The 26,194-nt window shown below is 41.4% G+C and overlaps 2 protein-coding genes across 3 annotated transcripts; both read left to right on the plus strand.

Moving 5' to 3' along the window:
* Window positions 1–267: 267 nt before the first annotated feature.
* LOC108939975 (uncharacterized) lies at window positions 268–3,866 on the plus strand. Its single transcript, XM_018761691.1, has 4 exons — window positions 268–437; window positions 1,939–2,292; window positions 3,220–3,341; window positions 3,475–3,866. The coding sequence occupies exons 1-4, from the start codon at window positions 371–373 to the stop codon at window positions 3,589–3,591; spliced, it is 660 nt and encodes a 219-aa protein (XP_018617207.1). The 5' UTR covers window positions 268–370; the 3' UTR covers window positions 3,592–3,866.
* Window positions 3,867–4,055: 189 nt separating this feature from the next.
* On the plus strand, window positions 4,056–25,553 carry fdxr (ferredoxin reductase). 2 transcript variants are annotated; one of them, XM_018762140.2, is made up of 13 exons: window positions 4,056–4,555; window positions 4,904–4,996; window positions 6,307–6,404; window positions 13,554–13,649; window positions 13,970–14,092; window positions 14,689–14,802; window positions 15,182–15,283; window positions 16,612–16,719; window positions 18,649–18,733; window positions 21,306–21,487; window positions 22,385–22,556; window positions 23,411–23,584; window positions 25,152–25,553. In XM_018762140.2, the coding sequence occupies exons 2-13, from the start codon at window positions 4,918–4,920 to the stop codon at window positions 25,280–25,282; spliced, it is 1,464 nt and encodes a 487-aa protein (XP_018617656.1). In that variant the 5' UTR covers window positions 4,056–4,555; window positions 4,904–4,917; the 3' UTR covers window positions 25,283–25,553. The 2 variants fall into 2 exon arrangements, with proteins under 2 accessions (XP_018617656.1, XP_018617655.1); XM_018762139.2 differs by lacking the exon at window positions 4,056–4,555 and adding an exon at window positions 4,578–4,786.
* Window positions 25,554–26,194: the final 641 nt, after the last annotated feature.

Raw genomic sequence — 26,194 nt, forward strand, 5'->3', positions numbered from 1 at the left:
GTAGCTGTGATCCTCCTGTTTTATTTACTACTTGTCTAATGATCATGTGGTTCAGTTGGGCTTTTTTTTTATTTATGCATATTTCTTTTCATCTACGTTTTAAAATAATTTAGTCCAGAACAAAGAAGCGCATGCGTCAACGCATGCTTACTCATTCCATCTCTGAAACCCAGGGCCTTAAGGCTTTTTTCTTACAAACAGAGCTCAAGCACCAAAAAAAACAAACCACACTTCCTGTCATAAGAGCAAACAAAATGCTAAGCTTTGCTTCCTATCACTTCAGTTAGCCTGTGATGTAAGTTGCGAGTCTTGCCTGCACCCTTTTTTTCCCCACAAAGGCATTGACTAATTCTCGGGCAGCACAGTGCAGATGGAGACACTTCAGTGGACATGTCTCCTGGGGCTCTTGTCCGTCCGAGCAGCACCTTCCTGGTCAGGTGAGTGGCACATATTGGCACAGACATACTAGTCAGGGATCACCTAGTGTTTCTTATATATAAACCAAGTGTTCTCTGACTCTCTTTCTTGCTCTCTCATATTTATATCTGCATAAGAGAGAAAGAGAAAAGAGAGAGACAAAAGACACCTACACCAGAATTACGAGTTAAAAAAAATCAAATGTTTTTAATACCCAAGCAGATGTATAATTAAATTAGTTGTATTGTTACTTAAAGATTTTGAATGTAAGGGACATTTTTTGCCCGGACAAGTTCTTGTCCCGCATTTCTGATCACTGTAGTGATTAGATATCTACATCAGAAAAAAGTAGTCTGAACTTGCACTACACTGAGAAGGCATCAGTTTATTTGTTGAGTGTTTGAAGTGGACCAGTTGGGGAAGTCAAAGGGTGAAGATGGCTGATAGCTACGCTTCGAACAGCTTCAAAACTGCAGCACAGCTGAAACTTATTCTTCTGTTCAGTGATATCTGACACGTACTATTTAAGGAAAATGTAAGTTTAGGATCTGTAAGCCATTCGTTTCTCAGATTACAAACAAATTACAATGCACTTACCCCCTTGTAGAGATATGCATCTGGCCCCTTGGCTTCTTTTTCTCTTCTCATTAGATCCAGGTTGCCCTCTTCCCACCTAACATCAGTGGGCACCTTTGTGTTAAATCTTCAGTTTTTTGCATTGAATACCCTTCATTTTGCAAAATAATGATAGACTAAGAACTTGAGAAAGTTGTTTTGTTTACCTATTGTTCAACTCAGAAATGAATGAGTGCCAGTACCTTGCAACCCAAAGAAGACAATTTACCCGCTTTCTTGAATAGAATAATGGGTTCCAGCTCTACTAACACAATTACAATGGTTTCACTGCCATTAGAGCTTGCCTTTAGGACACTGGAGTAATGGCTGCTGAAAATGGTACTTTGTGGTCATATGTGAATAATAAATTCCAAATTAGGTTATGAATTATAAATCAATGTCAAGCAGTAATAGTCATTTGCAGCATTAGAAATTATGTCTTGACTATATTTTACATCAGTTTAATGGTACCTTGATAAAAAAAGTATCAATTCTTTCAAAAACTGGAAAATTTCTGAGCGATTTCAAACTGCTGAATGCTAATGCTTGTTGAAAGGAAACAGTCTCTGATTCATACTCAACATCCTCTGCACCAGAACCGGTAAGCAGTTCTCAACAAGCGGAGGCTGAGACAGCAGTTAAAAACACGAACGGCATACCTGTATGCATTTTTGGAGACAACATAGCTTTCTTTCAGCTTATCAAAATTGTTTATATATACATAAACAATTTTGTTACTGAAACTCATTCTATACTACTCATTCTACCATTGGTGATTTAATAACATACATATATACATGTATATATATATTAAAATTAAATCACCAATGGTCTATAAATTAAGCATCACATCAACAATTTATTTGGTCAGGTGTCTAAACTAATGCATCACCTTCTCCTTTCCAGAAACACCTATGGTCTCACAGAGCCCAAAAGCAATTTCTCTTCTCAAGGTGCATTCCACAGCTGAGATAAGATGTAAATCCACCCTGCATGACCCAGTTGGGCTCTACCTAAAGAGGCGCTTCTCCGATGATAAGCAAGTGCTGTATTTGTCAGTTCCTAAGCTGCTCCTGACATTTGGTAGAGGTTACGAACACAGGGTCTCTATGACTGGCAAATGCTGCAACTTTACCTTCCAAATGTCACAGCTAATGATGGATGACACAGATGGCTACTATTGCAGCTGGACACAGTTTGATGTCAAAACAAAGGAAATTACAGTCTACAAAAGCAAGGAAACCATCATCATTGTCAGAGGTACATTGAGAAATTAAAGTGGCACATGAGAATAAGGCAAGGTTTAAAAAGAAGTTTGTAACATTCCATTATAACAACGAAAACTGTGAATACACAACACTACACCTCATCTCTTCTACATAAAATATGTTGGCCATTTTATTTAAATACCAGCAAAGAAAGGATCAGTATCTGGGTTTTCCAGTGTGCTTTAACAAATCCACATTTCAAGATCACTCTAGCTTTGTGTGGTAGACTATTTGAGACCAGAAACTGCAATACTGCATAACATTTAGTTTTCAGATCTTGGCAAACACCAAAGCTTCTGTCACACACCACGATAGTTACCCTCAAATCCATGCACCATTGTGTTCGGGCAGACACTTAGACTCAATTTGATTTAAGAAAGCAGCAAGGCCAGCACAAAATGAGATGAAGACTACTGACCCTGACAGTGGTACCTTATAGAACTCACTACAAACCAGGATGGTGTCTGGATTCCAGGCTCATGAACATGTGAGCCCACAGAAGCTTGGATGAAGGTAGAGCTCCAATCCAAATTCACCCAGCACACCACAGCAAAACATGTTTTTCTTCATCTGATTATAAACCTGGGCTGATGAAAAGAGACTTCTCAAAAGAGAAATAAATCCCCCTCCATTCTGATTTGCTTTTTCTCCCATGTTTTAGGTAGTATCATGACCAGGTTTTTTTTAACTGCTATTACTTCAATCCATTTGTCTTGAGAGGCGAGAGAACCTCTTTTGTTTTCATTTTATCAGTGAAACGCTCCATTATTTTGAACCCTGAACGCCCCGGCACCTCAGCGAAAGGAACACGCCTCGCCGTCCACACACCTGGCACATTAAAAAACAGTGTATGACAGTCGCAGGCAGTTTGCCACCGAACACGGTCGCTCTGAGACCGTCTCCCTGTCTCGCTGAACAGATCCCAACGAGAACTGCAGCAGAAACAGCACCATGGAAGGCATCTTCTTCATCCTGAGCCTGCCAGTGTTAGTAATCGTAGTCAGCGTCATCATCGGAGCGGCAGTTTCGTACTGTACCAGGGTAAGGCCCACATAAGATGTACATAATGCACACACACTGCTACCATTTGCATTTTTTGCACCTTGGACCCTTTTTGCTAATGTTAATAACAAGTCAGAACCCTGCCGTTTTGTAATTTTGTCTGGTCCTACAGACTAAAGTGTACAGACCGGCAAAGGTACACCAGCACAGGCAACTGCTGTGTCCCCACCACAGTGACCAGCAGAGCCACAGCAGAAAATTGAGAACAGAGAACCAGAACTGCACTTAGGAGGAAGCAGGAACAGCTAAAAACTCCTATCTTCACTTCAATGTCTCAAACATGTGACTTTCTGTTCTCTTTCTTTTTTTTCTTTTTTTTTTTAACTAAAGTTAGTCTCTCCGTGTGCGCGCGTATCTTAGCACAGGAAAAGGGGATGGGGGGGCGGATGTGATGTCAGCTGTCTTTTGATGTTTGAAAAGCAAAGTGCACATTTATTAGAAGCTATGTACATGCATTACCTCATATGTGTTCTACTTTCAGTTATCACATGTAAAAAATAAACACAGGTGAAAAAATTTCTCTGTTGCTGTTTTATATTATGCTGAGGAGCTCAAATATGCTGACTGGTGATAATGTTTTAGTGAGTAAGTCTCACCCCGTTGTGGTCCTTCCACACGCGGCTTAGCAACATTTTTGTTCCTTGAATGGATTTTTGCGGGATTTTCTAAATTCTCTTATTTCGCAATAATACTCAGATGTGTGTGTGTAAATGTTAACAGAACAGTACATTCATAAAAATCAAGTGCAGCCAGTACATTCGTAAGGAATTTATTAGCTTAGGCTTATTGCGGCAAACTACATTTCACTACATGAAGATCAGAACAGACAACTCCAAGAAAAAAAGGCAGAGTGGAGTTATGCACTAGCAAACAGAAATTTCAGGGTAGTGGCAGATTAAAATTTCAAAATGCACGTAATCCTATTTTGCAGGTCGAAAACAGTACTGAGTGCAGGAAAAAAAAAAAAAAACAGAGATGGCTTTGCACGCCCTCGACTTCTTTGCTTGTAACGACACCCGGCCTTGGCTGCAAACCGAACGGCCTTCTCCAGCCTGGCACCTCATCAACACCGCCGCGATTTCGACAGATAAGCGCGGATGAACGTAATAAATAAACGGAGAACTGGAACCATACTGAGCCATATTTGTTTCCGCGGGGGAGCGCACGGTCGGAGCACGCGCTAATCGCACTGTGTATGTATTTCATGTCCAGTTAGTAAAAGAGAGCGACTGCTCTCCGCAATGTTCAGAGTTTCCTGCTATTCACAAGTTCAGTACTATACTACTGTGAACCGCAGGAAGCTGGTTGCTGTGGAAACAAAACGTTCCTTAACGTGAAAGCGACAGAGGCGTAACCGCCATGCTAATTCGGTATCACAGAATTACTGCATCAAGGACGGTGTATGTCCAGTGTGGTAATTGAAGGTATGCTGGTTACGTGAATCTTATTAAAAACAACGCGTGGCCACAGATTTTGGGAGGAAAAGTGTAAGAAGTAGATGATGTCCAAGTGTGCTCAGAATCAGTTGAATTGTGTTTCAGAGAAGCCGGTGAAGATGAACATGCGCAGCCTGCGCGCGGTTAAACCCCTCGAAAGGTTTCTGTCGGCCAGATGTGTTGGAACTCGTGCGCACGGTAAGTAATGGTGACCAGGATACTGATCACGTGATCGTTACGTAATTTGCGTTTTAATTGCGTAAGCGTTTACATTGCTCCATTCTTATTTGATTATAGCTGGAGATTTTAATGAAACCCCTGACGATATACAAGATAGACTTACTACATGAGCTACTTCTAATTCACGTGATAACATTATTTTATGGTTGTGTGAAAATCTTTCCGTGGGGTAGCTTCTTGGCGTTTCTTTAACACACAGTGGGTGGTTGTGTGTAGAGGCTTTACTTCAGCTTGGTCCAACAAATCTGGCTGGAATTCATCATCTTATTCCTCACGCTATTTTGAAAGATACCATTACTGTTAATCATCAGTTTGCCCCATTTACTTATCACTTGTTAATTTCTTTGGACCTTGAACAATATGTAAAGTCAAATAGCACAACAAGAGGTTACTGGAAATGTAGTAATTGTCTTTTGGAAGATGATCATCATGTCCCTTCAATGATACTAGTGTAACTCGGCTGGCTAAGACTGTTTAGTAATACTGAGGGTGACCTTGATTCCAGTTGGGAGTACTTTAAATTTAAAGTTAGAGACCTTGCTGTCAACAGAAGTAAACAAATTAAAAGAGAAAAAAAAACAATAAAGAATTAGAACTCATTCGCAGATTAGGTTTGTTAATGCAGGAGGATAATCTCAGTAAAGAAGATGGAAGAACTGAGCGTCTGTCAATTGCAAATTGAAAATATGTACACGGAGATTGTTAAAGGTGCTTTTATACACTCTAGAGCAAAGTGGATCGAGAAGGGTGAAAGAAACACTAATTTTTTTCCTCTAGAGAAAAGAAATCGTAAAAAGACATCTCTCTGCCTTAAATATTAATGGTGATTTATGTACAGATCCAGGAATGATCTCAACCTTTGTATGCACCTTTTACAAAAAAATGTATACTTCTCAGTTTTCTCAAGAAAAATGTGATGCTTTTCCTTTGAGTCTTCGTGATAAAGTTTCAGGTATTAAATGACAATTTCAAGCAACTATGTGATTCTGATATCTCTGTTGCCGAAATGAAGGATGCACTGAAATCTATGAAAAAAGGAAAATCTCCGGGTACTGATGGCCTCTCTGAATTTTATTTACATTTTTGGGACCTTTTAGAGCAACCTCTACATTCAGAATGTGTGTAATGTTTGAGATCACTCCTTGCTTTTTTTTTTTTTTTTTTTTTTTTTTCTGCCTTTCGTGTTCGAACAGTTAGAGTTGTGCACTCATTTTTTTTTAATGCCGTATCTGTTTTGATACTACAATGAGTTGTTCTCTGTTGTGTAGGTGTGCGGAAGCTCAGCTCCACATCTGGCTCTTACCCCTTAGTGTGCATTGTTGGGGGTGGGCCGGCAGGGTTCTACACAGCTCAGCACCTACTCAAGGTCAGAGTGTGTGTGTGTGTGTGTGTGTGTGTGTGTGTGTGTGTGTGTGTGTGTGTGTGTGTGTGTGTCTCTCTGTCTCAGAGACAGAGAGACAACCAACCAGACAGACAGGTGTGGTTGTGGAGCCTGCGGTGTTTTGTACAAGTATGGTCAGGAGAAGTTTCGTAGTACATTCTCAGTGAACTAAAAATCAGGCTCAGGTTCCTGCCCAAGGTACCTTTTATATAACATTATTTTTTTTCCCCACTTAAAAGTACACCACTTCCTCATTTGTATCCTGCTTCTGCTGTAGTGCTTTTGATCAAACTACTTTACCGTGAACTGACACTGCAAAAATACTCTGCTGTGTAAATGCATCAAAAATCATTAGTAGGTTTGCAAACAAAACTGATGTTGAAGGTTGCCTCTAATAAGGCACCCCCTAAATACCAAGTAGTAGTTACAATTCTTAAAAATTCCTTCTTTACTGAAAGCAGAAGGCAATGAAAAAAAGAATGGGCTTCTAGATGAATGTGTGGCCGAAGACACATTCCATTCACACAGACTGTTAGATTTTTGTGGTTTGAATCTGAACTTTGTCATTTTACTGCAGAGTGGAAAAAGTGCGTTCTTAGAATTTGTTTTCCACTAACAACAATTGACTTGAAGTTCACTGTACAACCACAGGCAAATATCAGGCCTGACATTTACCATGTTGACTCTGAAGAATTTCAAGTAACAGTACAATTATTTATTTATTTTTTTTTTAATACTAGACTTCAAGCTCGTCTTGTAGGCGGGTGATTCTTTCTGAGTTGAAAGATGTGTTTTTTTTTTTTTTTTTTTTTTTTTTTTTTTTTTTTTTTTTTTGAGCAACAGAGTTTCAGAGGCTTAGGGAGGGTATAAAAGGTCACTCACTGAAACCCTAATTGACTCTGCATACTTCAGATGAGGTCAGAATACTGAGTCTGAAGTCCCTGTTGTTGCTGTTGGGCCACATGCCAGGTAACATAGGCAGCTGGGTGACGTAAGTAAGAGGACACAAAACAATTTAGCATTTTGAGAAACTGTTAGATTTCCAAGAAACACCCCCTGAATATCGTACCATTTCATCAGTCCTCGTATGTTAAGATATTAGACATTGTCACAACAAGCCCCCTTCTGGCATTCCTGTCAGCATTCATTTAGTTAGATGCAAATTGGTGGATCTCTGCAGTGGACTGGTGGTCCATCCAGGGTGTACCTGTGCTTCTGGTTGTGCTTCTGGGGTAGGCTGCAGCACACCGTGACCCTGCATTGGACTTTCAATGAATAAATGAAAAAACAAGCGGTGACTGAGATTGCTCTCCATACAGCAGTCCAGAGAGATCCAACTGTGGCTTTTGACTTAATGCAATCAAAGAATTTTATAAAATGCATACAAACTGTACATTAAAATGTTTAAAAACACGTTTGTTAGTAAATAATGGCACAGGTGACTAGCAACGTTTATAATCTAAATCTACAGCTCACACAAAGTCTTACTGGTGTGAAAGTGTGAAAAAAGGCCCCAAAGCAGGATGTTTATTTTTTTCAGTCCAAGGGTTTAACAATATAGCCCTTTTCTCTTATTTTATTAGTAACGCATAAAACTGAGTACAAGTTCAAATAATTATCGGAATGATTCCAAGAAAATATGTACAAGTAATAAAGCTCATCAGCATTAAAATAATTCTGAAAGGACTAATTTCTTCTAACGCTCATTTCACTTATCAGGTAAGAGCCTGGATAAAATAATCGACTCATATCTTTCTCTCAACATATCAAAGCCATAGCCCAATACTGCAGATATTTCCTGCGTAACATCCTCAGAATCCGCCCTTATTTCAAAACAAATTCCTGGTCCAGGCCATGGTGATTTCCCACCTGGACTACTGCAAATCTCACCTGTCTGGCCTTCTGGTTACCGCCATTAAACCTCTACAGCTGATATTGAACGCTGCTGCATGAGTTGTTTTACTTGCTGAAACGTGCCCACATATCTCCCCTCCTCATCTCTCTGCACTGGGTTCCTATAGCTGCCTGAATCAAATTCAAGACTCTGGTTACGACCTACAAAACCATCAGTGGAATTGCTCCCCAAATATGTACAAGACCTGATCACTCGCAACATCACAACCAGACTGCTACACTCCTCTGCCTCTGTCCATTTGGTGGTCCCACACACAAAAGGTTCTAAGTCAAAAGCTGATGTGGTGGAATGACCTCCCCCTCTCACTCAGAACTGCTGAATCGCCCTGTACATTTAAAAAAAAAAAAAAAACAAAATATGAGGGATTGTTTCCATCTCAGCTGAGTAAAAAGAACAGAAATGCAAGATATGCATTGATATCTGAATTTCTTCATTTCCTTTCAACCTTCCCTCACCACTAACTCCTCGTCTTTTCCTGCACCCGTTGTCACCTTTCGCCGCAACTTAAAATCTCTCTCACCTTCCTGCTTTCCCTCTGCTACTCTGGCCGCTTTCCCTTCTGCTCCACAATTCTCAGCTCTGCCTACAAATGATGCCACTAACACTTTTCTCTCTGCCTTATCTTCCTCCCTTGACTCTCTCTGTCTTCTGTCTTCTAGACCAGCACGCCCCATTGCTACTGCGGGCTGCAGAGCAAAGAAAGCGTAAATCCAAAACTCCATCGGACCTGGATGCTTACCAGTCACTCATACGTGCTTTTCAGTCAGCTAAGTCCTGCCTCTCTGACAGATCCTATCAAGTGGTCTGCTGGAGCTCTTGTTCTTCTCCTCTGTCTCTCTCAACCGGTGTTCCGCAGGGCTCGGTATTAAGTCCTCTTCTTTTCTCCATCTGCACCTCCTCCCTCGGTCTGGTCAAAGCCTCCCATGGATTCAAATACCACTGCTATGCTGATAATACCCACTTCTTCCTCTCCTTTCCACCTGGTGCGTCAGGCATCTCCGCACGCATTGCTGCCTGCCTGTCGGACATCTCTTCATGGATATATGATCACCACCGCCAACTCAACCTCTCCAAAACAGAGATTCTTTACCTCCCAGCTGGTCTGTCCTCCAGTCATGACCTGTCGATCAAACTGGACAACTCACTCATTTCGCCTAGCTCCTTCGCTAAGAGTCTGGGAGTAACGATTGATGTGAGTCTGTCATTCTCTCAACATATCGAAGTCACAACCCGGTCCTGCAGATACATCCTCTTAATATTTGTAGGATCCGTCCCTACCTCGCTACTGACTCTGCCCAACTACTTGTCCAGGCCATGGTGACTTCCCATCTGGACTACTGCAACTCTCTCCTGTGTGGCCTTGCTGCTAATGCCATCAAACCTCTGCAGCTTCTACAGAATGCTGCTGCACGAGTTGTGTTTGATTTGCCGAAGCACTCCCATGTATCTCCTCTGCTCCTTTCTCTGCACTGGCTTCCTACAGCTGCCCGAATCAAATTCAAAACCCTGGTTACTGTGTACAAACGCATCAATAGAACTGCTCCCAGCTACAAGACTTAATCAACCGCTACGCCCCAGCCAGGCCCCTTCGCTCGTCTACTTCTGCTCGCTTGGTGGTCCCGCCCACGAAAGGCAAAGCTGGGAGGTTCTCAGTTCTGGGTCCGTTGTGGTGGAATGACCTTCCCCTGTCACTCAGAACTGCGGTCTATTTTCAAGAAGGGTCTGAAAACTCACCTTTTCCAGATCCACTTCGCCCAAGATCTCTCCAGCTCATTTACGGTGTAACTGTTTACGCATTGTAACTCAATAAGCATCCCCAGATACAACCTTTATTAAATTAAACCTAAAATGGTGGGAGGGTCTCAGGATCATATGCACCTACTTGAACGATGAACCTTGGTGCAGAGGTAGGTAACAAACTAGGTTTGCTTGAGACTTTCATGTCTGCAGCTATCTCTCCTTCTCTTAATGTAATGCATAAATTGTACTTTTGCAGAGATATATGTCGCTTTGGACAAAAGCGTCTGCTAAATGAATAAATGTAAATATGGTCAACAGGTTTGCTTAAGTAGGTAATTACAAGGGTGGTATTAATTCATTGATTTTGAAGTGTATCATTTTAATATGAATGAAAAGTGTTTGGTACAGACCATATTATCAATCAATTATATAAAGTTAATGATTCAGTGCTGACAACTTGCAATAGGCCTTTGATTTAACACTTACTGGGAATAATGGATTTTATTTTTTGATAAGTAAATTGCAGCATTTAGTGTCAGATGTTGACTTCATTTATGGTGGATTGGGAAGTATATCAAGTTCCATACTTCACTGAGGATTGATTTAAGAGAAAGAGATTAGTCCAAATGCACTTTATAATTTTCAGAAAATTGTGCCTCAGAACATTAACTCCAATTTTTAGAGCATTGCAGGTGCAAGTGTCCTTTTATCATTCAGCAGATCTGAAATAAAAGCAGTATCCTGTTAGGTCACATTTTAGCCTGGTCTCTGCCCCCTTCAGTCATTTTCTCAACTTTTTTAAAGTTCCTTTGACATTTTTTGGCTTGGCTTTGTGCTTGAGTCTAAATGCATGTGTTAATTCAGAGACCATATATTCTGAAGCAGAAATTATATAGATGATACTTTGATGTATGGGTGCAGAGGGGTGTGGTGTGTGGTGGGTCTGGGGTTCGAGTCCTGCTTGGGGTGTCTTGCGACAGAGTGGTGCCCTGTCCTGGGTATGTCCCCTCCCCCTCCAGCCTTGTACCCTGTGTTGCCAAGTTAGGCTCCAGCTCGCCACAAGCGGGTGTAGACATTATGTGTGCATGGGTTGAGTTAAAGTTTTTTTTTTTTTTTTTTGCTTTTCTGTTGATATTATTGACTTATCTTCCTCCACAGACATACTTGTTATGTCAAGGAAGGGAACAAGAAATCCGCACAAAATGCATTTAATCATGCTTCCGTGTAAAACATTTTTTCATCTTAATATGATGCGCTGATCTCCTAGTGAGAGGTCAAGAGATTGGCCTCTGAAACCACAGAGGCAGGTGTTGCGTGGAGAGGACAACAGCTGAGCAGGAAGCAGCCTCACTTGCTCACAGTCAGCTGTGATTGCTTTATTGTTTGCTGCCCCTCAAGGAATTATTTTTCTCACATGGAGTATGTGCTGAAGTTCAGTGCCATGGAAACTTGTGTTAGTAGTTATGTCTGCATAGTTGCATATCAGTGTGATTTGTTCTGGCCTTTGTAACTAGAAAATGTTGATGTTAAGATTTAGTATTATTTCAAACTGCTTTACAGCTGGGCTTTCACAAATAGTTTTTTTTTTAATAATTAAGTACAAGTATATTAACCATTCTTGAACTGAGAATTGTCACATTTTCAAAGTCCTACGACATCTCTCCTATTTTTCCCTAGAATTTTAGTTCTGGTAGAAGTGGTTGGCACACAGAAAGGTTGCCTTAGGCCTTTAGAGGGCTTCTGCTCTTAGGAGCAGTGAGAACACCCTGTAACTCAAAGCCCGTATCTAATGTTACGCCAGCCTTGGCCAGTTGGATTAGGGGACAGCGTCCTTCTTTTGTAAACAGGCTGTGCTAAATTCAACCACTACTACAGTGTCAAATTCATTTCTTTTTCTTGTCAGTATCCATCATTTCCTTGCTGTATGCCTGTGTTAAAGAGCTCTGTGTCACTGTGTGAGAAGAGCACTCTATAAAAAATAAAAAAAATAATAATTATTATAATAATAATAGTGGAGCACAAGCTGGGCAAAATTGTATAAGCAATCTTATTTTAAAAAAAAAGTTATAAAAAATAACTAATTTTGTTTGTGAATTCAAAGTCGCTAAGACACAATCAATAGAAGCACAGTCAATCAGGTTTCCTTTTCAGGTGAGTTTTTTTTTTTTTTTTTTTTAAAAAGAGAGTTAATTAGCAGTTGTGGTGTGTAATGTGGAAACATGAGAATTTGAGGTTTTCTGTGAAAAATTTTAGATTGTTGTGCTGGTTTTTGCTTAAAAAGAAACCAATACTGTCTGACTCGTTTATCCACTTTCTGTCAGGCTGTTTAGTTTTGGCAGTTTCCGGAAGATCACTGCAGACAATTACGCAACTCTGATTTTAAGTATAGTCCCACGTGAAGCGTCTCAAGAATGTTTTGACCGATGGCACGGATGATGAAAGCAGTGAATTTACTTGCGAATTCTTTGTACTCAGCATAAGGTTTGATCCGAGATCAGGGGCTTTCTGTAATGTGGGCCCTTTCGTTCTCCTTTTTCCTGTTGTCTAGCACAAATATCTCTGAGCAAAAAAGGTACATTGTATCACAGAGGGCTTAGGGTTTATACCTCCAGTTCTCATTGTCAAATCGCTTCCTATAAAAGTGACATACGAGTAGCAAAGTAGGTACAGTGTAGCAGGACAGCTGGTAACGCAGTGGTTCGAGCCTTTGGATCTAAAGGTTGCAGGTTCAATTCACACTTCTGGCTGTAGTACCCTTGAGCAAGGTACTTACCCTGAACTTCTCCAGTTAAGTTACCCAGCTATATAAATGGGTAAATGTAACCTTAAAATTGTTAGATTTAAAAGTTGCTTTGCAGAAGAGTGTCAGTGCCGATGGTAAAGGACTTATTTATGACAGTATGAGGAGTTTGCGAGTGAACTTGGCACAAAAGATATGCATTTTTTTGAGATTCTCATGAATGCAGGAAGGGATTCGGTGGTTCTAAGGGACTTTCGGGAGTTTGCTCCACCATGTATAAGAAAATGAATAAGAATAAGGGGGGGGGGGGAGAAATGAAGTAACAGTTCTTGCTGGGGAATAGGCACTGATTGATCCTGTAGGGAACAGGGTGCAGATTGTTTGACTGTACTGTAGGTCATAAAGAGAGTCTTGAAATTGTTAAAAAATACTAATATTACATTGCAATCAACTGTTTTCGATGTATGTAAAACTAATCAGTTTTCAGTACAATAAATTCAATAGTCAAGATTTTTTCCAAATGTATAGACTGTTCTTTTCTAAGACGGTCCTTAACTTCTTTCGGATTCTTAAGTGTTTCTGGCCTCCGAAAAGAACGTTTGTTCTGCTCAGTTGTTTGGAGTATGAAAGTGAAGTTGAATTTGTGTTTAGTTTAGGAACCAATATTTCAAGTTAACAATAAATATTGCTGTTTAATTTTTTTCCTCTCTCAAGTTTGTGTGCTTTCACCCTTTGTCAGAGCCACCCAGATATACATGTGGACATCTACGAGCGCCTGCCCATACCCTTCGGCCTTGTGCGTTTCGGCGTTGCACCTGATCACCCAGAAGTCAAGGTTCCTGCATGCCACTAAAGACACATCAGGGAGCTTTGGGTTTTCTAGGTTGTGTGACACATTAAACTGGGCACTAAGGTCACTTTCATTATCGCATCATGTTGTGTTATTAAAAAAGTTAATGATCCACTTTTATAGAGTCCTTTAATTTGTGCTTCTATGCATTGTTTTGTTTTTTATCAAGTAACTTCATGTAAAGCAGTTATGTTTGTAAGTGCAAAGGTTATCTCTGACACAACAGACTGAGTCAGCCCAGAAAAACTGTAGGCGTGAAAATGAGGATTACTGTGTTGTTCATTTAAAGCTTCTTGTCCTTGCAGAACGTCATTAACACTTTCACTCAGACTGCTCAACACAAGCACTGCTGCTTCTTTGGCAATGTGAACATTGGCAGAGACGTGAGCGTGAAAGAGCTCCAAGAAGCTTACCATGCAGTTGTTCTGGTGAGGATTTCTGTAGATAACCCAGACATGCGTGAACTTGTGTGAAGGATGCAGTGCAACGTGCTGTGGTAACATTCAGCCAAATAAACATGTAGGCAAAATTTCTCGTGGCACACACCGTGGTAGTCAAAGACACAGACCTCTATCCTGAGGCTTGTTTATTGAACTCTCATTATTTGCACTACTGTGGCATGGCATGGCGGGTTCAGCCGGTGCCTGCTGTGTGGTGGGTCTGGGTTTCAAGCTCTGCTTGGGGTGCCTTGCGATGGACTGGCATCCCGTCCTGGGTGTGTCCCCTTCCCCTTCGGCCTTGCACCCTGTGTTGCTGGGTTAGGCTCCAGCTTGCTGCGAGCCCCCTTGGGACAAGCAGCTTTTGACAATGGCTGGATGTATAGTACCATAGTATTTGCAGTCAGCTGCTTCTGTAAGCCCTCCCTCTCATCCTATGGATGTAATTATAAGTCAGGTGGACTTAAAGTATTTTGTTGAGAAAAAAGATTTATAATAACAATAGAACTCTTATGCTTTTTCACTTTTATATTCTCTCAGAATGCATTTGACATGAAGTAAGGAATGTCTTGGTGTTGCCTCTGCAGAGCTATGGCGCTGAGGCCAATCGGCGTCTAGGCATCCCAGGCGAAGACCTGCTTGGTGTGTACTCGGCCAAAGACTTTGTCGGCTGGTACAATGGGGTTCCCTGCAACAAAGATGTGAGCTTGCACTTTTCAAAGATATGAATTTGTTTTACTTTTCAAGTGAATTGATTGTTTTTTTTAAAAAAAAAAAGCATAAACCCAAATGCCGACTTTTGAAATGCTACAGAATTAAATAGAAAACGAAGCCAAGCTCCCAATTGTTATGTTCACCCTTCACTTACAACGTCAATATACACTGTAGACCAATTTTACATAGTTTTCTAAATTACTTGCTGTTCAGAAAAACTGAGCACACCGTAACGGTGTGTTGTGAAAGTTTGTTTTTTGAGAAGCAGTTTGCTCCCATTGTGAATGTATTGTTTTTTGTTGTTGTCTGTATCAGCATCTTCTTATCGGGTTCAGGCTGACTGCCCTTATGTGTGTTTCTCTGCAGCTACAGCCCGACCTGAGCAGCGACACTGCAGTGATTCTTGGTCAAGGAAACGTTGCCCTGGATGTGGCCCGGATGCTGCTTTCACCTCTGGATATTTTGAAGGTCAGCTTCTCCAGGACTCACTGTATTAATAAACAAAAAGGTAGCTTGATGGAGAGGCAGATAATTATAATTTGTAGATGAACATCATATGAAGAACTTGTTGACTTTTTGAAAACCTTACAATGTAATTTTAAAGGTACATTGCAAATAGGTACATTGCAAGGAAGCCAGACAGAGAGAGCACTCGTAAGAAACACCCACCTTATCTTGTATTTAGGTAGAAAATTATAGGTAAGGAGTTTTTGACCCTTATAATTAGTTTTACCAGTGACTTTTCTTTCCTTGTTTCCATTCCTGTAATATTGCTCCCATGCAGATGTACTCAGTTTTTGACGGTGGTTTCCAAGGGGAAAAAGTAGTTTAGGTAACATTACCCATAGATTCAGGTACATAAGTGTTTTCCTTCCTTGCAGTGTTGCACCCTCAGAGAACACACACACACACACACACACACACACACACACATTTTCGGAACCGCTCGTCCCATACGGGGTTGCGGGGAACCGGAGCCTACCCGGTAACACAGGGCGTAAGGCCGGAGGGGGAGGGGACACCCCCAGGACGGGACGCCAGTCCATCGCAAGGCACCCCAAGCGGGACTCGAACCCCAGACCCACTGGAGAGCAGGACTGTGGTCCAACCCACTGCGCCCCCGCGCCCCCCTGCTCAGAGAACACATGTATTTATTTTCCATCCGTCTTGCTTGTGCCCAAATTAAAAACCCTTCTGGTGCTGAACAAAATAAATCAGCACTGTTTGAAATGCACATCAGAAGAGAGTTTAGTTTGGCTGAGTTTCAGTAACTTTCCATGACACCAGTTAAGGCAGGACAATGGGCAGGCCCAGTCCAACAGAAGCATGTGTTTTTTTCTGGGAGTGGCAAAGGCCTGCTATTGTTCATTTTTCCACACGCAATACAGAAAGACACCTCTGGAAACGTGCAGCAAAACATGAGGGAAGTTCTAAAAGCTGTGATCAAATAAAAATTATTTCTAAAAATTATTTATAATTTACAAACACTATTGTACTCGTGCACACTGTGCAGCAGCACCTTGCCTCTGCTTCTGTGTCACGGACTTTTTTTTTTTCCATTAGAGTCACTGTTTTCTGACTAGGTTACCCCAGATCAGGTGTGACAAGCTACTACATGAACTGGGATCAGAATACAGCGAGGAGTTGTGGAACTGTAGATGCTTGTAACAAATGAATTGCTGTTTACTGTGCGAAGAGAGGGGATGTTGAGTCTGTGTTTAGATGGCTATACAGTAGATTGTGGGACCCTTCTTTTCCAGCTAGAGTAAACATGCTGGTATGTGCTGTCTCTACAGAAAACAGATGTCACACAGCCCTCTCTTGAAGCCCTGGCAGCCAGCCACGTACACAAGGTCCTGATCGTGGGAAGGCGAGGACCGCTGCAGATGGCTTGCACAATAAAGGTCTGGTCCCCGAAAGGGCAGCTGGTGTCTGTGTTACCATGAATTTATCTACATTGCTCCTAAAGGAATTTTTTACTTTATGATGAGAAAGGACAGCACTCTCAAACTTAATGAGGAAAAATACTTTTAATTTTTTCCCTGAGCTTGTGCAAAACTACATGGAGAAAATAAAATCTTTTTTATTATTATTATTTTGCTATTTTTCAGAGTGCTGCCCTAATCCTTGCGGTTGCGTATAGTTGGGATTCCAGCAACCAAACAGAATCTTTAACATCATTTCACTATTTGAAATTAATGCACTCATCAGCTTACTTCGATATTAAGTACAGTCCAGTATTAATTTGTTTAGGTATGCAGAGAGAGAGCTCAAGGTAAAATGTAAAGGAATGCAAAATTTGCTGTGGTTTGTATTCTGATGATTTGGCAGAACAGTGACATGAGCTCTCTGAGGAAATGAGACATACTTAGTTTCCTTTGAAAGAAAAGATGTTTGCTCAGACATTTAGATTTAAAAAACCTCTAACCATACCCACACATAGACCTTCACGTGACCAATGCGAAAAAGCATAAATGTGAATGACAAATTATTAGGGGCAGTACATATTTATGTCTTTATTTAGGCAAATAGGCGGTTTTCCGTTTGTTGCCAGTCCAGTTCAGAACAAATGGAGGGGGTTTGTTAGAAAAACTTTTTTGGTTTGAAACCATTTTTATTTCATTTATAGGCATCAGAAATTGAAGAGCTTGAATCAGGAGGTGTTCTTACCAGGATCAATGGGTCCTGCAAAGGGTTTTCAAAACTTTGTCTTTGTATTTGTCTTCTGACAAGTGCCTTTTTACTGCACATGGAAAGATTTTTAGGCTGTTACTACCGGAATGACAACATTTTCATTCTGGCTGCGTTTAGTTTTGTATAGTTTAACAGGCTGAATGAATAATAAGAAAGCCATTAACAATCACAGGTAATTTTGTACCCAGTTCTATAAAATTTAGTTTTTAGTTTAATTATTAAATCAGTTTGGCTCAGTGAAAGAGATTCATTGTATAAAGGATAAAGTAGCTATTTAATAAACAAAACTTCATATTATGGAGTTTTTTTTTTTTTTTTTTTTTTTTTTTTTTTTTTACATGAGAGAGTAAAAAGTTTCAGTAAGTCTAGCTTATAATACCTACCTAGCCTATAATAACTACCATAATCTAACATATAAGTTTTTTTTATGGACTCCTGGTAGTCTATCTCACGAACAGTCAGTTACCAGGATGTTCATTTTCTTCCTGTTTTGTCAGTCATGTGTTTTTTGGCTCACTAAGTAGAGGAAAGGTTAACTCTCAGCCCTGTTTAATTAACTGTTGGATGTAGGACATCTCGAAAGATCTAGTTGCATTATACTCCATCATATTATTCTCTCCCCCGGTCCCGAGACACTTCCCAGTCAGTGATTTTGGGTAATGCCCGGATACTTTTCCATCGTGAGACGTTTGATCGTAACCATCCATTGGCAAATCTCATATTCTGGTCATTATGGGAGCTGTACTGACCTGTCTGCATTCAGAAAGAAATGTTTAAATGACCTCTGAAGCACAAATGACTATTTATGAAAGCTCATACAACAATGCTGACAGTATTTAATAGTAGTTTCATTGTGATTTAAGATTCTTCTGAAGACGCTCGTAATTCTTCAGGCCTGTTTTGTTTGGCCTCAGTGCGGTTACCTGAAGAACTGGTTCTCTCCCCTATTGTAAATCTTGATACATGTGAGGTAGAAAGGAACATGCATATTTTTGTTGGGTGCCAATACAGGTTTTTTGTTTTGCTCATACCCAAGTTCAAGTTTCCACATTTTTTCTTTGATAGAAGTCATTTCAGCAATAACATGTAAATGGTTCGTGCATCTCACTCATATTGTGCAACATTATTTTTTTATTCAGGAGCTCAGAGAGATGGTGAATCTCCCAGGGACCAAACCAGATATGGTGACAGCTGAGTTTGAAGGCATTGCGGAGGCACTGAAAGGTGACAGGCTCAACAATAATTGGTTTAGGTGTGGATGATGAGCAGTAAATTTCACATGATTGTTTTTGATCTGGGGGTGCGGTGGTGCAGTGGGTTGGACCGCAGTCCTGCTCTCTCCGGTGGGTCTGGGGTTCGAGTCCTGTTTGGGGTGCCTTGCGATGGACTGGCGTCCCGTCCTGGGTGTGTCCCCTCCCCCTCCGGCCTTACGCCCTGTGTTACCGGGTGGGCTCCGGTTCCCCGTGACCCCGTATGGGACAAGCGGTTCTGAAAATGTGTGTGTGTGTGTGTGTGTGTGTGTGTGTGTGTGTGTGTGTGTGTGTGTGTGTGTGTGTGTGTGTGTTTTTGATCTGCTCCAAAAACGTCATACTATGTATTTGGAAGGTATGACTTAATGACATGTTACAACACTGAGCAGTGATTAATGGTGAATTTTACGTATTTAAAAGTCAAACCTGGGGGTGCGGCGGCGCAGTGGGTTGGACCGGGTCCTGCTCTCCGGTGGGTCTGGGGTTCAAATCCCGCTTGGGGTGCCTTGTGACGGACTGGCGTCCCGTCCTGGGTGTGTCCCCTCCCCCTCCGGCCTTACGCCCTGTGTTACCGGGTGGGCTCCGGTTCCCCGTGACCCCGTATGGGACAAGCGGTTCTGAAAATGTGTGTGTGTGTGTGTGTGTGTGTGTGTGTGTGTGTGTGTTTTTGATCTGCTCCAAAAACGTCATACTATGTATTTGGAAGGTATGACTTAATGACATGTTACAACACTGAGCAGTGATTAATGGTGAATTTTACGTATTTAAAAGTCAAACCTGGGGGTGCGGCGGCGCAGTGGGTTGGACCGGGTCCTGCTCTCCGGTGGGTCTGGGGTTCAAATCCCGCTTGGGGTGCCTTGTGACGGACTGGCGTCCCGTCCTGGGTGTGTCCCCTCCCCCTCCAGCCTTGCGCCCTGTGTTACCGGGTAGGCTCCGGTTCCCCGCGACCCCGTATGGGACAAGCGGTTCGGAAAGTGTGTGTGTGTGTGTAAATGTCAAACCTAAAGTGACATTCATCATACCACATTATTTTATTAATTACCCAGCGCCACTAGCCCTGAGCAATTTATAAATCTTCATATAGTTATATAAAGAAGTAATGAGTTTGTTCTGTTGTCAACATATTTGTGCTGTAGTTTTTACATTCTTTCATTGCACTTAGCTGAAATATCCTTCCCCTTTTCTTACAGATACAGTCTCTTTTGCTGAGATATTGAAAAATCCCCAAACCGTCTGATAGTTCAAATCGCTGCCACAGCCGCTTTTTTGTTTGTGTATTTTTATGTATTTGCTCAACTGTTTTTAACCTTAATGGTTTTTTTTTTTTTTTTTTAAGTGAAAAATTGTGATTAAAAGAAACGTCAGAACATGTGAATAAACACTTTTGAGAGATTGGTAGTATGTATGGAGATGGCACAAAAGGTCATTTTAGTAGCCTCACAGTTCCAGGGTTATGGGTTACGGGTTTTAGTTTTTCCTTCAGGTATTCTGTTTTCTTCCCAGTCAGGTATTATTTTTCATTTTGGTCTGACCCAAGCCTTGGCTTTGCATTGCAACCTTAATTATATGCAACCCAAATAAATGCTTAGTGTGACAGTGACCCAGAGCCTATCCTGGAAGCACAGGCTGGGAGGCAGGGTATATCTTGAATGGGACGCTAGTCCATCACAGAGCAGTGATACACATTCGCTCACTCACTCACTCAGACACACACTATGGGCAGTTTAGAATCACCAGTTCATCTGAAACATGTTTTTGGACTGTGGGAGAGCACCCACAGGAAATCCATGTGAACATAGGGAGGACATCCAAAAGCAACACAGGCAGAGCCAAGTTAAGACTCTTGTCCAGGCACAGAGTGCAGGAGCTGTGATGCACCAGCACTACCCACTGTGCTACTGTTAATATTTCTACTATTAATGTAATTACTCATGAATGCTGGGGTAGTGGTGAACACTGATGCTAATCATGTGATCACACACACACTGGCTGAAGCCACTTGTCCTGAGTGGGCTCACTGTAAGCCGGAGCCTAACCCAGCAACACAGGGCATAGCACTGGAGGGGGAGGGGACACACCCAGGATGGGACACCAGTCCGTCACAAGGCACCCCAAGCAGGAATCGATCCCCAGACCCACCAGAGAGCAGATCCGATTAAGCCCACTGCACCACCACGCCCCCCTTATCATGACAAATGTTTTTGTCCAAAGTATTTAGCTGTTTGTAGCATGCACGCTTTTGTCACTGTTCTCAGTTTCCTTGTGATGTTTAGGCTAATTAAAGCTTTGATGTAAGTTTTTATAGTTACTTTGGTTTGTCCTGTGATAATTTCTTTAGATTACACCAATGAGCAAGAGGACATAAAATGTAGTGTCAGGAGATTTAAATTTATTAGGCGATATAAATGTCATTTGTTTTACTTCATTGTTGGAGGACCTGATTGTGTAATTCATAGTTTGTATAATGTACTTGACTGTGTGTTTGTACAAATGATAGCATTGTCTGTAACGTTTGCCTGGATGTGTGTCTGCATGTGTTTAACCAGAGCTTCCGAGGCCAAGGAAGCGACTGACGGAGCTCCTGCTTAAGGCAGCCCAGGGGTCAGCAGGGTCGGCACAGGCCACCCGTCAGTGGGGATTCCGTTTCCTGCGGAGTCCAGTGGAGATTCGGCCCTCATCAGACGTGACCAGGACCGCTGGAATTCGGCTGGCTGTCAACAGGCTGGAGGTGAGAAAGGGAGGAAACGTCAATGCAAACTTCACTTTTGTACTCAGAATTTGTGGCAGAAGCCCTCCTAGTTGTTATTCAGACTTGTCATTTGGGTTGCATTGTGATGCAGCTGGTAGCACTGCCCCCTCACACTGCCTGGAGTCGTCTGGCGTAAGTTCAAGTCCAGCTCCGGTTGTGTGGATTCTGTGCGGTTTCCCCTTATCTGTGTGGGTTTCCTCCCCCAATGTGTACAACGAACTCTAAAATTGCCCATTGTGTGTGAATGTGGTTCACACATTGTGTGGCTACCATGCAATGGACTGGTATCCTGTCCAGGGTGTACCCTACTTGCCCTTGGACCTCGTGCTTCTGGGACAGGCTGTGGAACGTTATGACCCTGACTTGGTCAAGTGGTAAATGAGAGCGAGTGATTGTCTGGGGATACGGAGTCACCTCATTTTGTTACTTGAGTAAATAATGGGTTTTTTAAATGTGAAAACATCACATTTAATATTACTCCCACAATAAAGAAATTCTGGAATAGGATTGTGTGAAACTTGCAGCTTGCATGTGTACCTCTCAGTTAATTGATATCACTTAGTATCCAGTTCCTTTTTGCATCCTGCTCGCTACAGCACTAGTTGACTGTCTATAGTGTGTACATCTGGTTTCTAAGCAACCTATTTGAGCTCTGTTGTAGCTGCAAAGTCAAAGAGTTACAACAGAGGGGGAGAAACACTCGGGCAGCTTCATTTCATGACACCGGGGACTCTGTCTGCACACACAGAGGCCTACAGAGATATCCAAATTACAGCAGTTTCTCTTGTGCTTTTCTACTTAGTCGCGCGCACACACCATATGGCAAATGTTGACATCAGCATTATACAACTTGCCTTGCAAACTATTTCGCTGCAGGGCTCTGGTGAAAACGCCCAGGCCGTGCCGACGGGGGAGGTGGAGGATCTACAGTGTGGTTTGGTCATCAACAGCATTGGGTATCGGAGCCTGCCGATTGATGCCACGGTACCCTTTGACCCCCACAAGGCTGTCATCCCAAACACAGTGGGCCGAGTGGAACAGGTGGCTGGTGAGGAAGCGTGAAGGGGCCCAGACCAGATACAGTACAGCAAAACTTCTTGCATCTGTCTTTTTCACGGAAATGGGGGGGGGATTTTGTTTTCAAATACCTTTTGGATTTTGTCAGCACAAGTTGTAATGTTGTTCGAGGAGCTTGGAGATCCCCAAAGAATGTTTCTTTGCTGTGGATGTGAGATGAACTCCCGCCCGTTCTTCTAATTCCTGCGTCCTGAAACTTTCTTTTTGTGGCTGAAGGCTGGTTTGAGAAGAATGATTCACTGAAAATTCTTAAGTTCTACATTTTCCCCAAAATGAGTGTTCCTAGTTTTTAGAGCTTTTCCTTTTTCTGCATAGTTTTACTTTTGATCTGTATAGGATAGGATATTACATTATGTAGGGCAGAATCCCATTGCCCTTTGCCTCCAGAGTAAAACCATGACTTCTGATGCTGCTATGTTTTATCATCTCTGACACTTTAATATGATGTTAATTCAAATTAATTCAATTTATTTTTATAGAGCGCTCTTCTCACACAGTGACACAGAGCGCTTGAGCACAGGCATAAGGTAAAGAAACAAATATATCAGACAAAGAAGACAGTTGACTACAGGGTTACTGTCCTGAAGTCCTGGATTATTTTAATGTAATTAGTGGCTTAAAGATGTTATGTCTCATGTCTGCGTAATGGGAAGCCTTCATTGTTTACACTTGCGTCCATTCTGTGTAAATGACTGGTTAGCCCTGTATCTTGTTCTGCTACGTTATTTAGATGGTTTCGTTCCCAGTGTCTTCTTGGAATAGTAGTCACTTTCTTGTAACCTGGAAGTGTTTTATTGATTTGTTGTTTCCCCACCACCCTCACAGGTTTATACTGCAGTGGATGGGTGAAGCGTGGTCCCACGGGGGTGATTGCTACCACCATGAATGACAGCTTTGACACCGCTCGCGCGCTGCTCCAGGACATCGAAGCCGGACTCCTTAAGCTATCCACCAAAAAGTTGGGATCGAAGGCCATCGTCACCCTGCTGGAAAAGCGAGGTGATCTTTTGCTGCCTTGTTTTCAAAAATTATTTTTGCATATGTTTTGTGAAACTCTTGAGGTTGAGTTGTGGTTATTCACATGGCATGTTTCACTCATTCTTTCATAGCACCACCTTCCAAACCAGTTTTTCTAGTTCAGGGTCATGGGATTGCAAAATAGCAGAAAAACAATACTGCAATAATACCTGCAATGCTGAAGTTTCCATCAACTCCAGGGCACTAACAGATTTCATTCCAGGCCTCGTCACGTAATGCATATATATGCAATACTTGGTATGTAACATAAACAGCTATAATTCACAAATCCTTGTGTCAGCTGACATTTTTTGCTTTCAGAGTTCAGTGTGTTAAAGTGATAGAAGCAATGGATTCTCAATTTCATTTTAATTGACTAGCTTCTTTGTCATTGGCATCTGTGATATAGTGTATAAATGAGTAAATAATTGTAGGTAGTTTAACAGTGTAAGCATGTTTGGAAAAAAGCATCAGCTGAATGAATAAATGTAAATGTACATTTTCCAAAAAGCTGTAGCGTTTTAGATTATCAAGTTGTACGTCTTGTATGAATTTGGATACAGTAGGTTGTAATATTGAACAACATTTTCAAGATATCTTTTTGACCATTGAAAGTGTTACTGAGTAAAAAGGCAGCATAAAAGGAGCCTGGATGACTGTGGATGAGAACAGGTGAGCTGTGGGTTCAAGGAAGTGCTGACTGGATAGAGGTGTGATTAATGCTGTTGGGTTGGGTGTCTGAGGCTGAAAGATCTGAAACATGGTACAAATAGTTGTTCTAAATTGTCAGTGCTGTCTGTACAAACTTTGAAGTACAGATAATGTCACCTAGATGATGGGTTGTGTACACTTTGTACAAATTACAGTACTTCCTTTAGATACCAGAGAGAAATTTTAAACTCGTCAAACTACTAGATCTAGACTTTCATGTGACTTTTTGTAAGCTGTAGGTGTGACTTAATTTTTGCCCTTCCTAGAAGTGTCTTCCGTCTGACCAGTCTTCTAAAGAGGCTAAATTAAGTAGTGCTAAAGAGATTGTATGCCTTTGGACAGTGTTTCCCATAGCAGTGACTGCGCTGTGCAACACTGTCACTTGAACGTTTCCCTGGCAATATCCCTTGATCTAATTTCTCAGTCTGGCACGTCAGCTTGGTCTTGTAGTGTTCCAGTTGTGCATTTTGTGTGTTCAGTTTTTTTTTCTAATGTTTATGTAACTTTTCCAACTTTTTGTCTTTTTACAAGTTCATTTTGAGTTCTTCCTAGAAGCATAATAATTCAGGTGTTATAAATCGGAGCCCATGGTAGTTGAAGATAACTTGTTCTTAGCAGGCCTGTTCTTGTTGCACTATATGCAACACCTACACATGGTAATTCCTTTTAAATGACTGTTTAGAATAGGCAGACAAGCATGAAGACTTTCTTGAACAATTCTTGTGCACCATAGTCTGTCTCCTGTTGCTTTCCTTTTCATTTTTTATGAAGTCACTCTCTTGGTGGCTTTTACTTAACTTTCTCTTCCATTGTTTTGACTGCACGGGTGTGTTTACAGGGGTGAATTCAGTGTCTTTTTTGGAATGGGAGAAGATTAACGCAGAAGAGGTCAAAAGAGGCGGGAGAGCTGGCAAACCCAGGGAGAAGTTGTTGGATGTTGAAGAAATGATAAAGATAGCCAAAACCTGAGGGCATGTGAATACTGTACACATAGACGGATATTCACGTTTTACTTCTAGCAAATCACCATTCCAGGAGTTATGGAAAATAAATATAATGGGTATGATAAGTAAATGAATACATAAATAGTTATTTTTTTAGTTATTCGTTATGTAATTATTCATTGAGCCAAATATGTGCTGTTTTTGTAGGGTTTCTGTAATGTGTTTAGTATGTGATTTGTACTGAGATGCCATGTTTACAGATCTATTAATAAAAAAAAAATAATTTCAATGGAAAATACTACTTCTTCTGAGCTGAAAGATTTTTAATGGCATCACGAAAGACATTCGGCTGCCATGGATTCGCTGACTTTGCATGTCTTAGGCACTTAGATGTTTCACAAAAATTTTTGTTTTAGACAGTTATTTAATGTCTTCTGCAATTAGTGTCAATGGGGAAAGAGCATATTTTACATTTCCAAGCATTCGTTTTCCAAAAAGTTACAGTATCATAGTAAGGGTTTTGCATCTCATTAAAGAAAGAAAGTACACACACACGCAGTCTGTTACTGCTTATCTTGAGCGGGGTCACGGTGAATTGCAGCCTAACCCAGCAGCACAGGGTGCAAGGCTGGAGGGGGGAGGGGACACACCCAGGACGGGATGCCAGCCTATTGCAGGGTACCCCGAGCAGGACTCAAACCCTAGACCCGCCACACAATGGACACTGGCCGAACCTGCTGTGCCACCCCGCATTAAGCGTAATGAAATGTGTTAATTTTTAAGGGCCAGAATTTTAAAAATTTTGAAAATTGATTAGTACAAATAACATTTTAATAGCGTTTCAAAAATACGTATTACAGTGGCCATTTTCCTTTTCCCTGTTTTTTGCAGTCTTGCAAAGTCATGTGCTGTTTTCTTTTATTGTGGCTTAGTCATT

Source organism: Scleropages formosus, chromosome 20, assembly GCF_900964775.1.
Source record: "Scleropages formosus chromosome 20, fSclFor1.1, whole genome shotgun sequence".
Lineage (NCBI taxonomy): Eukaryota > Metazoa > Chordata > Actinopteri > Osteoglossiformes > Osteoglossidae > Scleropages > Scleropages formosus.